This window comes from Microtus ochrogaster, linkage group LG1, assembly GCF_000317375.1.
Source record: "Microtus ochrogaster isolate Prairie Vole_2 linkage group LG1, MicOch1.0, whole genome shotgun sequence".
In the NCBI taxonomy this organism is placed as follows: Eukaryota; Metazoa; Chordata; class Mammalia; order Rodentia; family Cricetidae; genus Microtus; species Microtus ochrogaster.
The window spans coordinates 25,997,884-26,014,888 of record NC_022027.1 but is presented as its reverse complement, the minus strand read 5'-3'; the positions used below and the strand labels follow the sequence as shown (position 1 = coordinate 26,014,888).

The 17,005-nt window shown below is 38.3% G+C and overlaps 1 protein-coding gene across 2 annotated transcripts in view; it reads left to right on the top strand.

Moving 5' to 3' along the window:
* Nucleotides 1-751: 751 nt before the first annotated feature.
* Nucleotides 752-17,005, top strand: part of Gnpda2 (glucosamine-6-phosphate deaminase 2) — an 18,350-nt gene continuing 2,096 nt past the window's right edge. Inside the window, exons 1-6 of one of the 2 annotated variants that reach the window (XM_026785124.1) lie at nt 752-859; nt 3,253-3,415; nt 6,821-6,922; nt 8,236-8,418; nt 13,670-13,848; nt 15,472-15,646. In XM_026785124.1, the coding sequence (XP_026640925.1) occupies nt 3,292-3,415; nt 6,821-6,922; nt 8,236-8,418; nt 13,670-13,848; nt 15,472-15,646 (763 nt within the window). In that variant the 5' untranslated portion in view covers nt 752-859; nt 3,253-3,291. Of the gene's footprint in view, nt 860-3,252; nt 3,416-6,820; nt 6,923-8,235; nt 8,419-13,663; nt 13,849-15,471; nt 15,647-17,005 lie in introns of both variants that reach the window. The other variant, XM_005359304.2, reaches the window with a different exon arrangement.

The following is a 17,005-nucleotide window of genomic DNA, read 5'->3' as shown; positions in this document are numbered from 1 at the left end:
AAGTTCTCAGAAGAGAGCACTGTACCTGTTTTAACCCTTCAGAACTAACTATAACTCAGTCTTTGTAGGAAGAAGAAATGTTCCAAGTCCAGAGACACATTATCTTGGGAGGTCTCAACCTTTTGCATGATGACTTATTGCCTCCCTTGTATCTGACCAAATATCCTCGTGACTAGTAGGAAAACGCTCTTAGAACAAACTGACAGAAACTCAAAGGCTAGGGCTTTCATCAGGAAGCAGCATGAAATTGTTTCCTGGTAGGAACATAGTACTTTGGCTAACTGAAATCTTGTTCCCTAGCCATAACCATCACTGCTTAGCTCCAGGATAAACTCTTTCCTATTCCCTTTAAGTTAAGAGCTATTTTACGATGTTGAAAAAAAAAAGAAAGAAGTAAATATTCAATAATTGGGATAAAGTAATCTAGCTGTTCACTTTATCATTCGCAGCCATTACAGGCCTACAATCAATCTCCTGCAATTCAACCTCTGAAAGACTTAAGGAAAAACTAGTAGCAGGTGGGTCCCCCAAAACAGAAGAGTCCCCCACTGGCCCCTAGCCCGGGTGGAAAGGTGGTTCTGGGCTGGAGAGATGGCTCAGCCCATTAAAGGCTAGGCTCACAATGAAAAATATAATAGTCAGAAAGGCGGTTCTGCCACAGGTGTGAGGACTTTCCTCTCCCGGGCACCTACGTCGGCAGTGCGCCTGCGCGCCGTCCTCCCGGGTCCTTCCTGTGTTGGTGTCTGCATCCGGGTTCCCAGGCTTCATAACTGCTCACCGGCTGGAGTCGCTGGCGGGTTGCCGGGTGCGTCAGTTACCGCCGCTCCGGTGTCGTCCGTCGGAGGCTGCAGGTTTGCGGGTGAGTTTAAGGGGGGCACAGCTCCGACGCGGGGCTTGGACGGGGCTCGTTGCCGCTGACCCCCTGGGCACGGTGCGGAGTCGGGCGCGCTTGGGGCGACCCTGCTCGGCGGCGTCTCTGAGCCCCGGGTGTTGTCGGCCTCCGTGGGGCCAACCAAGGCTTCCAGCGCCCGCGGCACCGAGTCCTCCTGTCCCGGGCTGCGCAGGGCAGGGCAGCCCTGGCCCTGAACTGTCTGCCCCTGTGTGCGCCGAGAGGAGGGCAGCCTGGGCATCTGCGGCGCGGGGCATCACACCTGCTCGGGTCCGGGGGAGGGTGCTGCAGGAGCTGGACACACCGGCTCACCGTGTGTGTGGATTTCGGGGCTGGCCCCCCGGTTAGAGGGCTGTGAAAGTTCCCTGGTGTAGAAGTTCCCACCCCATAGAAACTTCAGGGACTTGGCGTCTGACCATCCCTGGGGATGCTCTGCCCAAATGAATCAGCACCTGCAGGAAGCACTTAGCGCCAACTTTGGCTTTTTTAATGCTAACTGCTCACCATGCCAGGGTCACAAAGCATCAACAGTTTCGGTTTCTGATGACTGTAACACCTGGGAAAGGAGCGTCTTAAAACTCCGAATAACTGTGGAGAAGAATTTATCTTGAGTGACGGAGATTCTCTCAGGAAATTTGAAAGCGAAGACTCTGCCCGTTTAAGAATAAAAACCACAAATAACTTGACTGCGCTTTATGGTCGGAATGACTTGGTTGAAAGTGTTCTCATTTTAGCTCAAGTCTAAGACTCACCTGTGACAACTGTCTCATTAGCTCAACTCTAAGAATCGCCTGTGATACCTCACAGGCGCTTGAACTCCATTTGAGATCTGTTGGAGCTAAGGAGAGGGTCCCAGAGCCGTTTAACAAGTGTCATTAGTTCTAATTGGATCAAACATTGAATGCATGGTTATTTGTGTCAGCTACACTTAAAGTCTAGCTTCCACCGAAACTCAAATACCTTTGTAATTTCTGTAGTATTTGAATTTCTACATTGAGGATTGAGAATAATTGCAAATTGAGGAAGTATTAAGCTTATCGGATGTCTTTTATCAACAGGGTCTTTTTCAAATTGTTTCAGTGCAGCCCAGGACAGTGTTTAATACAGCGAGTGTGATAAACTCCGGGATAACACAGCACCTGGAATAGTAATGCCTCTCATTACGGTGCCTTTTCCTTCGGATGTTTGCTGCATAATCATCTTAGAAGAAAATCGATGTCTTATTGTTGGCTATGACAGCCAGCAGTTGTTTGGGATTTGGGGTGGCAGTCTGTAGTTATTGTTGATGTTAGATCCTTGGTATACCTAAATGAAGACGGGGTTCAGTTGTTAGGGCTGAGTTTTTTAAAACTTTATAATTCTTTTCCTACTACAAATGCTGTGTATCCCATATTACTGTCCAGGATTCTAGATTATAGTCATCAAACTTTCGTTGCTTTAGAATTCTAAGTCGTGTTCTTAAGAATATTATTTGGTTTCTTTGTCTTTGTCATGAGACCGTCTGTTTTCCCTTAGCTTAAGCATTTGACTGAGTAGTCTTTGTGAAGTGTGCAGTTACCAAACAGGAATGCTGAAGCCGCCATGCCATTAAAGGGTTGGTGTTGGTGACCGAGACATTTAAACGTGAAACTAGAAATCTAAAGCTGAGAATTGTGACTTTCGGATATAGAACATAGATGTTTTTAGAAGTTATTTTTAAAAAGGAGTAGGCAGTAAGAACTAAAATTGATTTTTTTGTGAATTTTTCACCCAGAGGTCAGCACTTTTCCTCAAGTATGATCTTAATTAAACCCTAAAATAGTAAAACGTGTGTGTAGCTAATGATAATGCTCAGTACCTCTGGTGGAATTTGTTTAACAAAAAAGGAAATTTGATCATTATGGTATTTATAGGGACAATTCTGGGTTTGGGTCAGTAACTCAAAGGTGCAAGGTCATTGTAGTAGTTAACTTGTCGTTAATGAGTGCTCTTTCTCCAAGAATGGTTGCTTTGGGTAGTGTATGTACTATACTTTTGTATATAGTATAGTCTTATATTTTCATTTGAATTCTGCCATGTCCTTTGCCTGCATGACCACAGGCAGGTTGTATGAGCCCGTTTCCTCCTCTGTAACAAAGCATTGTTTTTACTTCACAAGATTGTTATAGGGATTAGCATATGCCTCTAAACGACCTAACCCACTGTCCAAAGCACAGATCCTCTTTGACAAGAGAATCCTGTTGCTACTGTTTCATAAGTATGGATTGTATTTTTATATGTGCATGTCCTCCTTACGTACTTTTTTAAAAAATCAGTATATTATACAATATATACTCTGGATGTCTGAAAGATGTCTAAAGATGTCTGTAATGGGGTTTTCACAGGTTTAAACCTCTTGTGCTAAGAACCGTGTATCACCAATAATGAGACTTGTGATTCTTGATAACTATGACTTGGCCAGTGAATGGGCAGCCAAGTACATCTGCAATTGCATCGTTAAGTTCAAACCTGGACAAGACAGGTATTTTTCACTGGGCTTACCAACAGGTATCAATCATGCTTTCTATTTTATATACTCACGTTATATAAGATTAAGGAAGTAATGGGGCTTTTTTTAGTAAAATACTTTTCATTATCATTCTGTATCGCTGAATATATTAGTATATAAAGGCAGAAGTATGTGCAGTCTATTGCAGTATGAATGTATTGAGTCTGTTTGTGTTAAAGCTCTGTATTACCTGTGCCTCTAAACACTGCGGTTTCAGAAAGCACCCTAAGTTAAATGGTGATTGTAATGTTTCTGTGCCCTTTTCTAATAATCTATAGAGTTTCTAGTGCACTGCTTTCATATAATTTTTTCATATAATTTCTCATAACTTAGCTCTTTCATTAGTAACAGGTGAAAACCAAAGTGCCTCCTGCTATTTCTTATTCCATATTACCTTCTTTATGATCTCTGATCTTGTTAGGCATTTACTTCTTATTCTTCTGTTATAGAAGTATTTCAGGTGTAAATTTTAAATGCTCATGTCGTTTTTATCACATAAATAAACCCAAATGCCAATTACAAGTTCTATTGACTTCAGTTTTCCATGAAGAGTTGCCTTTAAAGAGGATCAGGTGATCTTTTGGCACGTCTGTATTGGTTACTTTTGATTTTTTGCAAACTGTGTGAGACCTAGACTCAGAACTGACTTTTAGTGGCTTCAAGGCATTCATTCCACATACCTCAAGCTTTGGATTCCTTACATGCACAAAAGATAAAATGGTAATAGTTATAATAGCTTCACTACTGTTCTGAAGCTCAGCTACAGCAATGTATGCGCAGATCTTTTGAATGCAGTCAGTGCCATGTGGCTCTAAGCTCTCATGCTTATTTAAATAGACTGTTTTCTTCCTGATCTCCCTACATGCATTCTAACTGTAAAATCTATAGTCGTAATTCATTTTACTCACTTGATTTTTATGAATTATGTTTTTCTAGATTTTATTTGCTATTTTGCTGTCTCATTCTGTCTAGGACAGAAAAGGTCTTGGTGAGAATGACAATGGGATGTTTTTGAGAACTGGGCATAGATACTGCATAGTCACATCAGCACCCTCATGCTGACTCTAGTGACTCAACACACCTCTATATCTGTGTGCACACTATGAATGGCTTATGCTCAGGCTACCTATATTAATCATTTTGTCTTAATTATGACAGAAAAAATAATTTGAGCTGGGGACAGGCAGGCTTCCAAGTACTGCATGTTAGCAGTGGGTGCTAGACATGTTTCTTATGTATTTAAATTGACAACTAGTGCACGTGCCAGGGGAGAGCCTGAAGACCCTTTGATGACATCTCATGTGCTCTCCTTGTTGAGCATTGCTGGTGTTTGTGTTCTTGACTTCCACCACTGCTTCTGAAATTGGAACATGCTTGTCTGAGGTTAAAGACAACATCCTGTACATCAGTAATTCTCCCACCAGGCACAATTTCTGTATTTTTAAGTGAATTTTTTTAAAAACCTGCACATTTTGGGTCTCACTTGCCTGAGAACCTTATTTTGACCATTTCCTTACCCTCAATTGGTTTGGAAGTAGACTGCTTGTCCAAAGGATAAGCCTGAACTTTCTGGCTTACTGTTTGTTTGTTTGTTTTTTCTCTCATTTTGTTGCCCTATTGTGTCTGTGTGTGTTTTGGAAAAAGCACATAAATCCCTGGTTTTATTGCCATTTGGTAGTTGGCAAATTCATTCATCTTTTCAATCCAGTTCTTACATTTCCAAAAGATCCTGCCTGTTTTCCAGGATTCGAGATTTCCATGAGGGAAGTGTGGAAACACCTGCATAGCATTTAGCCATGGGCTGGGTGTGGAGATAACATTCTTGGACGTTTTTCTCCATCGTTTGTCTGTCTTAAATACAGATTGCTGTGTGGTTGTCAGAATTCCAGCTCTTCATGACTCAGTTGAACTGTTCTCTTAGATCATTCTTTTGGCAAGCAGGATTAGAGCCTTTTATTCTTTTAGCACCATATCTTAGAATTACTGAGGTTTTTCTTCATGCCATGGTTTTGTACTTTGAATATGTGTGTGAGTTCTTCTCAAACAGCAAAAGGCCTAACAAGCTTGGACTCACAGACACCTGTTAGGAATTACTTTAGGGAATTAAGTGCAAATCACAAAGCAAATAATGAAATGAATTTCTTTAATAGATTTACTCTCATCACCTCTTTCTTTTTTTAACTATACTGATTAAAAGTCTAGAAAGTAAATGGGTTCTTTATCACTGCCATTGGGGCAGTTTCTCACTTAAGCAAAATTCAGATAGCCTTGATCAAATGACTAAGCTTTCTAGCAGTAGGAGGTCCGTGTGCTTCTGGAAATGGAAGAGAAGCGTGTGCTCTATCTTCATGACTGTTGTCATGTCAGTGGGCTATAGATCTCTAAGTTTGGATGGGAAATTTGATCCTACGGCTGGACTTTTGAATTATTACTTATAAGTTCAGATATGCTTAGCCTTAAAGTCCATTATTCATCTGCTTTCTGCACTCTGTGGTAGTTTTCATTACGGCCACATTATTTACAGCCATTTGTTATTCTGTCTTCTCAAGTGAGGAACACTCACTCTTCCTGAAACTCCTCACCCCCTTTCTTGTTTCAGCCTGAGAATTTTTTTTTTTAATCTACCAGATTTCTAAATACTGCCTAAGTCTTACTACTGCTCCAGAAATATTCATTTCTGTGGCATTTTTTTTGTTTTTGTTTCATCATAATACGTGGCCTAAATAGCCATTCCACCCATGTCTGAGAAAACAGGTCACATGCTAATAAAGGTGCCTTTTTCCTTGGGATTATAGTGAAAAACAAAAAGCAAATTTAATAAACAAAAGGAGAAGGCCCTTCATAAGCTGATAAACTTATCTTTATTGTGTCATATCATGAAGCTGAATTAAATAATTATATAGTCCAGCTAAAATAAAATAATCACCTTATAGCCAGTCGTGTCTGCTCTGAAGAGATCCTAGAAGTCCTCTCTATTTCAAAGGCAGCACTTTTCTTTCTCAGCCGAGCCTTTTAAGTGATACATGGGGAAGATAAACACGAAGCACAAGGAGAGGCACAAGTTGTGCCTCGCTCATGCTTCCGCTCATTTTCTTATCGGCAAGTGTGGTGTTCATTTCTTTTTACCCAGTGTTCATTCTAAAAGGTTTTAGTCTTGTAATTTGTAGTAACATTTCAAAATACTGAATACAGTTCAGAATAGATTTCCAACTTCCATTTTTGTTTATGGGTTACCAACCAAATTATGGTGTAAGTAATTTCAGTGCATTATGGAAAGAAACTACCTATCATGAGCATTAAATCTGTATTTAAGTTGTTTGTCTATCTTGAAACATAGAATGTTGCTCATCGATTTAAACATGTTTTCAAGTTATTTCAGAAAATGGACACTTTATCTCTTTTAGGAAGCACACCTTTAGGATGTTATAAAAAACTAATAGAATATCACAAGAGTGGAAACCTCTCATTTAAATATGTGAAGACTTTTAACATGGATGAATATGTAGGTAAGATATATTTGAATATGCTATTTGAATATATTATATATTACATTTTGAATATTCTGAAACTTTAAAATGTAATTCCTAGACCCCTTTGTGTACTGTTTGTTGGACAAACTGATTATAGCCTAGAATGATGGAAGGAAGGAATGTGAACATCTGCATTCCTTCTGCTGTTTGAGTGCTTTGACCGTCTCTCCAGTCACACGTCCTTCATAGCCATTCTCTCTCCCTCTCCTTTCTCTTTTCCCTGTCCATCTCATCCCCTTCTGCTTCTTTCCTTAAAGTAGAATTAAAATTATAGAAAATTAACTGAAACATATGTAAAAGTTAATTCATAAGTTTTTTTTTAAAAAAAAGTGTTTGCACCCACAAAACTTGTGTAATTTGTTGACTTGCTTAACTTGAAGAATCTATGACAGTGCTTAGAAACCCCTTTCTAAAACCTAATTATGAGCGTACATTTTCAATGTCTCTATAAGCAATAGCCAAATAGCTATTATGGTTTAGCATACTTTGCATACATGTAGGATGAATGTAAGAAAATTGTGGCCACTAGTTAATTCTTTAAAAATACCTTATTATGGGTATAGCTTACACAATGAAGTCTCACCAGCCTGGCTGCATAACATGATCTTAACAAAGATGTCATGACTATACATGCTAATGTGGAAACTGGAATCTCAAGAAGCCTCAACCCTAGACACAGAACTACAGGCAAGTAAATGCAGAGAGTAGGAGAAATACTCTTCCCCAGGGAAGGTTAACTTCTATTAGCAATTAGTTATTCAGTACCAAGTGGTAGCCCTGAAAACATACATATAAATAAGCAGGTTGTCAGGAATATATAAACACACACACACTTGTGAAAAAAAAGGCCATGAATTTAAAAGCATGAGACACAGAATATATGGAAGGTTTTGGAGGAAAGGGAAAAGGGAAATTAGGTAATTGTGTTGTAATCACACACATATACAAAAAAGAAATGGTAAAAATACAGAAATCAATACCAGTACTTTTTGTGCACATTTCAGAAGTGTGTAGTGACTAAGTGGCTAAACTAGACTTTCGATGTTTACCTCGTAGACCCTCTATCAGCTGTCTGATTTGACAGAAGTTCCGTGCTTCATATGTTCATCTATAAAATGAGAATGATAGCAGTATTTTATGTACATTTACAAAGTAATTGTATTAGTGTGTAGATACTTAATGTGACACAGGTATATATCAAGGATATGTTTTATGCCAACCATTTTAAAATTAATGTATAGGAAAGGTTTTTCTGGGAGTTATATTTTTATTATTAACTTCATATTTAGGACTTCCAAGAAATCATCCTGAAAGCTACCATTCTTATATGTGGAATAACTTTTTTAAGCATGTTGATATAGATCCTAACAATGCTCACATCCTTGATGGGAACGCTGAAGATCTGCAAGCAGAATGTGATGCATTTGAAAAGAAAATAAAAGAAGCCGGAGGAATAGATCTTTTTGTTGGAGGTATGAAAGAAACATTGTTATCATTTTATCTGCTAATATTTGAAATAGTATTTTTAAAAGTCACCATTGTATAATGTAAAGAACAGCTGTTAGTTGACTGTTAATATCCAATAATAGAAATAAAATGATTCCAATTTTATTTTCATTGAAAAGTACAGATAATGTAAGTAAAAATAATCTTAAAATTGCAACAGTTAATACATCATTTAAATTATGCCTGGAGAAGTAGGTCTCCATGCCTGTTAAACGTTTGATTACCTCTAAGGTCAGCAGTTCACCACATCCTGGAAATGAGCTGCTGGTCGTTGTGCTGAGCGAAGCCTGTTTATTTCTCTCTAGCTCCAGCACAGACCATGTAATAGATAAGAACTGTGTATATGAGAAATGGGTAGATTTTTAGCACATAACTCCAGTTATGCTGAGCTCATTCACGTTGCTCGAGAGTGATGTAAGACTTTGATCACCAGCCTTTAGACAAATTAAATTCTCCTAGTGCCTTGCTACATTCCAAAGGGAATGAACATTTGGTTAACCAAATTCCAAGTAAAAATTAAAATTACGTATTTATGTGCATGGATGTGTGCATAAATGTACTGAAAACTTGTTCCTCTGTAATAGCTATGGCTCTCTTACCAGAATGAAACAGCTTGAGAAAGTTGTTGCGTCAGAAAAATATAAATCAACTACACTAGAGTCAAAACTGTTTACGCCAATCTTTAGTATTCTACTGAAATACCAGTGCTCTATACTGTCTTTATATATTTTACACCTAATTAATGGGAAAATTGCACCAGAGGTATGTTAAGGTGGATTCATGGTTGCAGTGGCTGAGTATGTTTGCAGTGGTTGGTTGCTTGTGGGATTTGGAGTAAAATTTATATTTGTATCTTCAGTCTCTCTGTATGCCTGGTAAGTTTAGTGAAGTTCATTGTAACTAGATCATGTGCAAGACAGGATTAACTCTTAACTTGCTCAACATTTGTGAAAATTCAATGTATTATAACATGTTTGAAATGCTTTAGAGTGGTGCTTGGCACCCAGCTGACTCAGGGCCCACTTGAGTGGTTTTTTTCCGTGAGCTGTAGAGGCTAATATAGTGTTGGCCCTGAGTTCATTGAGGTCCCGAGGTTTTTCCTGAATTACTTTATGGATGACCAGGCGAGACTGAATGCTTCTCCGAGGAAGTTTTTATCTATGTGTATCAGAGCCAGTGCTGTTCGTTTTCTTTTATAGATAGAACTGCTATTTATCTAATCAAGAATGTATGTTTGTTATTTTGCATTTTAACTACTCATCCATTTTAAGTAAATCTTGCTAGTATTCACTTTAGCAATCCTATATAATGGTTCATATTCTAGCTTTGTATGTATGGTTTAGTTTTGAGATAATTACCATATTTGTCAGTATTAAGGCTGAGATACTAGATGTTTGGGGATGTTTAAACTTAATTTTGTGATTTGCATATCAAAATAAAATTGTTGGACTGTACTATTCCTAAATGGTTTATCTTAGTTTTTTGTTGTTGTTGTTGTTTTCAAGAAGCATTTTCACTAATTATTATGTTGGAAACATATGCCAGATATTAGAGATAGTGAGTAGCTTGCCCCAAGGAAAGAGAGTATCCTGGGCAGGGGATTAAGACACCACTGTGCTCTTCTCTACCTTTTAGAAAGCACTCTTCAGTTTAGTAGGTTGTTAAGGTTGCAACTCTCTCATGCCATATTTCTGGTAGAAACTCATTTCCCATTGCTTTAAATCATTTCTTATTTCTTATGTTTTTGCTCTGTTTCCTCAAAGTAATAAACACCACTTTTCCCTTCTAAGTGAATAGCATATTAGTTACAATTATGCCTGTCACTGACTTATTGTCGCTTTGTTTTTAAACCACCTTTATCTCAAGCTCCCTATAGTTATTTCTTTACTATGTCCCAAAGCAGAAAACATTTTTAAGAAAATTATTTTCATCTTTCATTAACATCTTTACTGGAGTCTGATGATCGAGAGCCTGACATTTTTTTATGTACTGCCAGGGGAATGCAATTTCTGTGCAGAGAGAGAGGAATTAGTGTATGCTTCATTTTCCTATTGGAGTAATGATTGTTGAGCATGTGCTTGTTCCTGAAAGAATCTCATTTGATTCTTTGCAATTCTTGATCTTGGTAATTATCTTTGGAATTTTTAAGATGAGGCTTGGTATCTGGGTCTTACCACTTACCCTTCTTTTGTTCCAGGGTTTGGTTAATAAAAACACTAAGAACTGCCAAATGGGATCAAATTGTCAGCTTTATTAAAGGTAAAGTTGGAATAGAGATTGTAGGCTGGGCTTGAAGCCAGTGTTTTCCCCTCTACTGTGAACCCGGCTCAGACTACGAGAGCCTAAGAGCATACTTTTGTGCTATTCTCCCCAGCGGGTTAGATGGGTTCCTTTCCCTGGGTGGAGAGAGAAAGGAGGAAAGAAATACACTGAGGGCTCTCAGTCTCTGAAGGCAGAAATGGGGAGAAAGGTAAGGTGTATCTTGAGTTTCTGAGGAGTCCTCAGCAGTAAGGGACACAACAGTGGGATTTTGTACATAAAACCTAACTAATTCTTAATTTTGGTATTTTTTTTAAAGGCAGTGGGGAGAACTTCGTAATTTTTAGTCGTTGAAGTCTTCGCTTAGTAATGGGATAACTCATGGAAGGGGACTAGTAATGTGTTAATTGGAGCAACTCTGATATCAGTCACAAAACCTAGGGGAAGGGTCAAACATTGGAAAACACAAAGAGCCTCAGCTCTCAAAAGCAGAAGCTCGTTAACCCTGGTAGCTGTTTGTCCCTTGTTTGCGGTTCCTTTGTTTCCATTCACCAGATAAAGAGCTGGCTCTAGAGAGTGATTTCCATTGCTTCTGCTTGGAGTCCTTTTCTGTAGGCCACCCTCACTCAGTATGACAGGGACATAAGAAATTACCTTTGAGACCCACTCCAAGCCCCTACCCCTGCAACCTGTAGTAAGGAGTGGAGCAGAAGAGGTGTAGCTGGGAGAAATGGCCGAACCAACCAAGGAAGAATATCATGCGTTAATTCATTCAGCTGTGATTTATTGAGTGCCTCGTGTGTGTAATGTTTGGTTTTGAGCGATAGATTGAGGCACACACAAGCCTTGTTCAGAGGAAGCTTACAAACTGCCCACAGAACTATAGGAACAAAGCAAGGGTAGATAACATAATCCCACCAGTGAATTCTTGAGCTGATGCTGATATCCTAATTTAGATTTGAAGTCCAAAAAGAGTTATTTGCTAGCTGAACTTGAAGCAGTATCAGAGCCACAGTCTCTGTGCTAGATGTGGTGGGAAGCCAGTGTGGAGCTCCTTTTCTGTCAGTACCCGTGACCAGAATCCCAGGTTGGCCATATGCTTCTCAGTGGCCCGGGTCACCACAAAGAATGTTGACATGAGCCGTTGAAGACACTAATTTGTTTTCCGAAGCTTTTATATTCCCAGCTCTATGCTTTCTTCTGTTCTCAGATAAAGAGGAAAGTGTTGATGTATGTAATATATATATATACATATATGTAATAAGTATGATATGTATGTGTGTAATGTATATGTAGTGCATTTATAGCCCCAAGAGTAAAGCAGAAATTTGGAAAACATAGTGAGAAAGGTTTAAGTGCCATTAGAACATACTAGAAACAGGTCTATACTTAGTGCTGGAAACAGTCTTTGAATATTAACCATATTAAAGTCCTTCTTCAAAATGTACTTCTAAACATTGGTCATTGACAAATAACATTTTGCTTTATACTGTATTCATTTTTCCTAATTCTTCAAAACTAGATTATAGCTTGCTACATTTTTCATGGCTTGGGAAACTTAAAGTTGTATAGCAAGTATCTGTGAAATACACTTGTCTCATTAAACATGTGCAGTTTAAATGCAAAATGCTTTGTTTTTATTGAAGTTTCTGTAAGTCTGACAACTAATATAGGTATATTATAAATTTGATTTTTTTAAAGGTTTTTGATTTTATGAAGGGAATTACCTCCAATTGTCTTCAAATCAGGAATATTGCATTCTTTTCTATACTTTCGAAGCCATCTTAGAATATAGCAGATGTATATAGGTCACTTTGGTTGTTACCTGTATGTCATGAAGTCAGTGCAGCCAGTAACATCCTGCATACCCTTCTTGCATTAGTAAGGAGATGAAATGTAACAGAAAAGATCTTACATGACTGCCAGTAAAGCTAAGTGTTTCATGCATTTTGTTTGGTTTGTGTGTGTTAGATTAGAGCAAAAAAATCAAGAAAGCTTGAAAAAATTTGGTATTATATAATCTATATATTGTCTTATGGGCACAGTGGTTATTGCCTTACCTAAACATGAGTTTAGCGAAGCAAAGTGAGAGTGTAAAGTCCACCCAGTAGTAGTCAGAAGGCTGATATGAGTGTATCTTGGCTTTCACTAACTCTGGTCCTGATGTGCCATTTATTTATTTACTTTTTGCTCATCAGTTTATGTGTTAGCAGAAAGGTGGCAATGAAGGAAGCATCCATGTTTAATCTTACAAGATTACCTCCTATTATCTGTTATGAAAATGCTTCATAAGCCTATCGTGTTATGTGTGATGCTTCCCTGTTGGGAGGAGTGGGCTGCTTGTCATCCCAGCCGTCCTGCTAGCTTACACCCGAAATAATAACACAGAAATTGTATTAATTAAATTACTGCTTGGCGCGTTATCTCTTGCCTCTTATTGGCTAACTCTCACATCTTGATTTAACCCATTTTTAATAATCTGTATATCACCATAAGGTCGTGGTTTACCGGGAAAGATTTAGCATGTCTGACCAGGCGTCTCCATGGCGGCTCTCACTCTTTCTTCCTCCCAAAATTCAGTTCTGTCCCCCCTCGTACCTAAGTTCTACCCTATCACCAGGCCCAATGAAAGCAACACAAATACAGAAGGACCTCCTACACCATTTTGCGGGACGAACAAGGCTCCCCCTCCTTGTGCTCCTCCTACAACACTTCCCTACAATTGGTAGAACTGTGTTATTTCATGCTGTGTATATAGCACATATGGAAATAGTAAATGAAATATAGAAACAGGTAATTTTAATATTAGGAATTCAGCTCTAAAAGAAGGTAAGTGTGTTTATCGTTATTTCCTTGCCTTTATAACTGTTGAAATTTGAGAAAATGTTTACTCTATATTGGAAACCTTTCTTTATTTCATGTTTATATGAGTGAATATATCTGTTTTGAAAGGAATAGGTCCAGATGGTCATATTGCTTTCAATGAGCCAGGATCCAGTTTAGTTTCAAGAACAAGATTAAAGACCCTAGCTATGGACACCATTTTGGCAAATGCTAAATATTTTGATGGAGACTTATCAAAAGTACCAACCATGGCTTTAACTGTTGGTGTGGGGACAGTGATGGATGCTAGGGAGGTAAGATATGTTCTTTGATCATTTTTCTTTGATGTTGAAAACTTATGGTGTTAAATATTTTAGATCTGATTTTCAATAAAAATGCTTAAATTTCCAGCATCTAACTTTTGTCATGCTCATTGACTTGTAAAGAATCAACTTAAGTCTGCAGATATAAACCAAGCCCCAGGAGCTACCCATTCATCTGCCCAGGCATGCTTCAGTTCAAGCTCTTAAAATCTTAGTAACTCTGATTTGCTGACATAGGAATAGTCTTGTGAAGGGCAGGTGGACAGTGGCGCAGAGCAAATGCCCTGCGTAGTTTTGCAGCATATGGGATTGATTAGAGTGCTTCATGACTGTACTCAGGAGCACTGGCTGCATTGGTTTCCCACAGCTCCATTCCCGAGCCCCACATACTTGAAGGAGAAAGCTGATTGATGGATGTGCACACACACAAATAAGTAAAAGGCCATTTAATATTTTTTAAAGAAGCATTATAGAGATCCAGCTGCCTTCTGAGGACTTCTCCGAGATCATTGGCATGCTGGTGACCAAACAAACTTTCATTACTGACCAATGTTCCAGAGATTAGAAAAGACCTGAGAATAGCCAGTGATGTGTATGTCTTAGAGCATGTAGTACACACACATGTCATTTTGCTTGTTTCTATAACAAATACTTTATTCTTTAGACAATATTCTGTCTAACACTGTCCAGCAAGGAAAATGTACAGATTCATTAGTATTTTGCTTATCTTACATCAAATGAGTTAATTTTTGTTGTAAAAGACAGTTGGTTTTAGATAAGGCCATACACTCAACTCTAGTTAAGATTCACCTTCACGTAGAAAATCATTGTGAATTATGATTTTAAAAAAATATAGAATACCTTGATCTTTCATTTTCTGTAATTTAGAATACCTAGGCATAAAATACTCATACATAATGCGATTTTTTAATTTTAAATACTTTAGAACTGCAATCATTTTAATGTATAATAATCGTAACTGTAAAAAAGTAAAATAATCCAAGTTTTTGAATTTTGTCATCCACTACATGTCTCATAAGCATACTTATTCAGTGCTCACCTGTAAAGTTTTACGGCTAGTCCTAATTAAAAAGAGAACAATAGACTCTAATACTGTGTTAGTGTACGCACGCATCCGCAGTTGTGGGAGGAGAGCTGAAAGATTGTAAGATCCTTGCTGACACACACTCTCATGTTTCTTGAATTAGTTCACAAGGGCTGAGAAATTTAAAAACCAGGACCTTGCAATTTCTGTCATTTCCAAGAATATCATGTGCTTTAAAGTCTGTCTGTCTTTCAGCAGATCTGAATTCTTAAACTCAGTTTAGAACAACTTTAAAGACCATCACATCTATTAGGTGAAAGGTCAGGCTTCCCTAGCCAGCTTTTACATAAAGCCCTTGCTTTTCTAATGTAAGATATTTTGTAACTGAACTAGAGAGATTTGAGGTGTTAGCCCAGATTATATGAATTTGTTGAAGACACATATTTTGTTCCCCCCAGACATGTCTTCTACATATCAGTACTAAAGTGTTAACTCTAGTCTTCACTTTTGTGTTATCATAGAGCTTCCTACTTCCTTTTAATTAACAAGTGGCACTCTGAATTCTGCAGGTGATGATTCTTATAACAGGTGCACACAAGGCATTTGCCCTGTACAAAGCCATCGAGGAGGGAGTCAATCACATGTGGACTGTTTCAGCTTTCCAACAGCATCCCCGAACGATTTTTGTCTGTGATGAAGATGCTACTTTAGAATTAAGAGTTAAAACTGTGAAGTACTTTAAAGGTGAGCATTGAACTAGTATGTGCCTGGGATGCTTATAGTGGATGACAGCTGGATGCTGTGGATGTTAATCTTACAGTTCGGCTTCTTGAAGCCTGCCATTGTGCTAGCACACCAAGCCGGTTTTTCAAGGAGTAAAACTTTTTATATAATAGGTTTCAGAACTTTCATGACATCCACTGAAATTCAGTGAATGAAGTATATTAGTTTTATATTGAATATTCAAGACTAAATAACTCAGTAGTGTCCTTTCTGGGTTTATCATTTGTTTGGTAACATTTGAGAATCTACCTTATCCTTCTAATTGTGACCTAATCCATGGTTAAAAAGCATCACCTGCTATCCCATCTAAGCTTCCTGATGTAAGACGATTCCATCCCGGGATGTTACAGTTGGTATTATAGTGGATATACTTTAAAACAGTATGATATCAATAGCAAAGCAACAGCTCTGGTTGCTTAGACTTGTACATGTAGATTTTCTATAGTCTGGTTATTTTCATATTTTATTTGTAGTGGCTTTATATAGGAAAATACTCGTGACATAATGAACACTTTAGGTGGCTTCAGAGAGCATTTAGGACCACCGTAAGCTTAGTGTTTCCTGATTATGAGTGAACTCGCACGCAAGCTCAAACACCAAGTGTAGAGGACTTGTTTAGAGCAGTTGGGTATTGAATATTTAAGTAAGTGGTTCATAAAATGTACAGTATATATGACAATTCTGGGACATGGGTGAATATACACTTCTGTTGTAACTTTGATTAACAAGTGTTAGAAAGTGTATATTTCATAAATGCTGAAAGAAAGGGTAACAAAGCCGCTGTATTTTACTGACTATAACTTGACTGAAATCAGCATGGGATGCATCTTAAATTGGGTGGCAGTGCTTATCTGGTTTCTGTTTTTTTTCTTGGTGGTACTTAAAATAGACTTTTGGCATATAGCCGAAATAATTTTATGGCTGGTCACTACAGCTTGAACTGTATTAAAGGGTCGCAGCATTAGGAAAGTTGAGAACCACTGCTCTAGATGATCATCTACGATATGGCACACGTAAGTCACATGGCTTACCTTTGGTGTCCCCTCTACTTTTGGGCCTTGTGATGTTCAAGGTGGTGACTGAATTTTGAAGCAGGCTGTGAGAACTCAACCTTCTCATTTTCAGTTGCTCCAGAGATGCCTCTTTGGGTTTTTCTCTTATTGGACCACTTCCCAGTGCCATTTGCTAGTTCTCTTGAAGTGATCTTCCACACTGTGTGGATTTTAGAGTGCTTTTTGTGGCCTCCTAAACAAGGACCATGCACTTCTAGCACTTTTCTCCCAAATCCAATACCCAGTTTTGTGAAGAAACTCAATACCT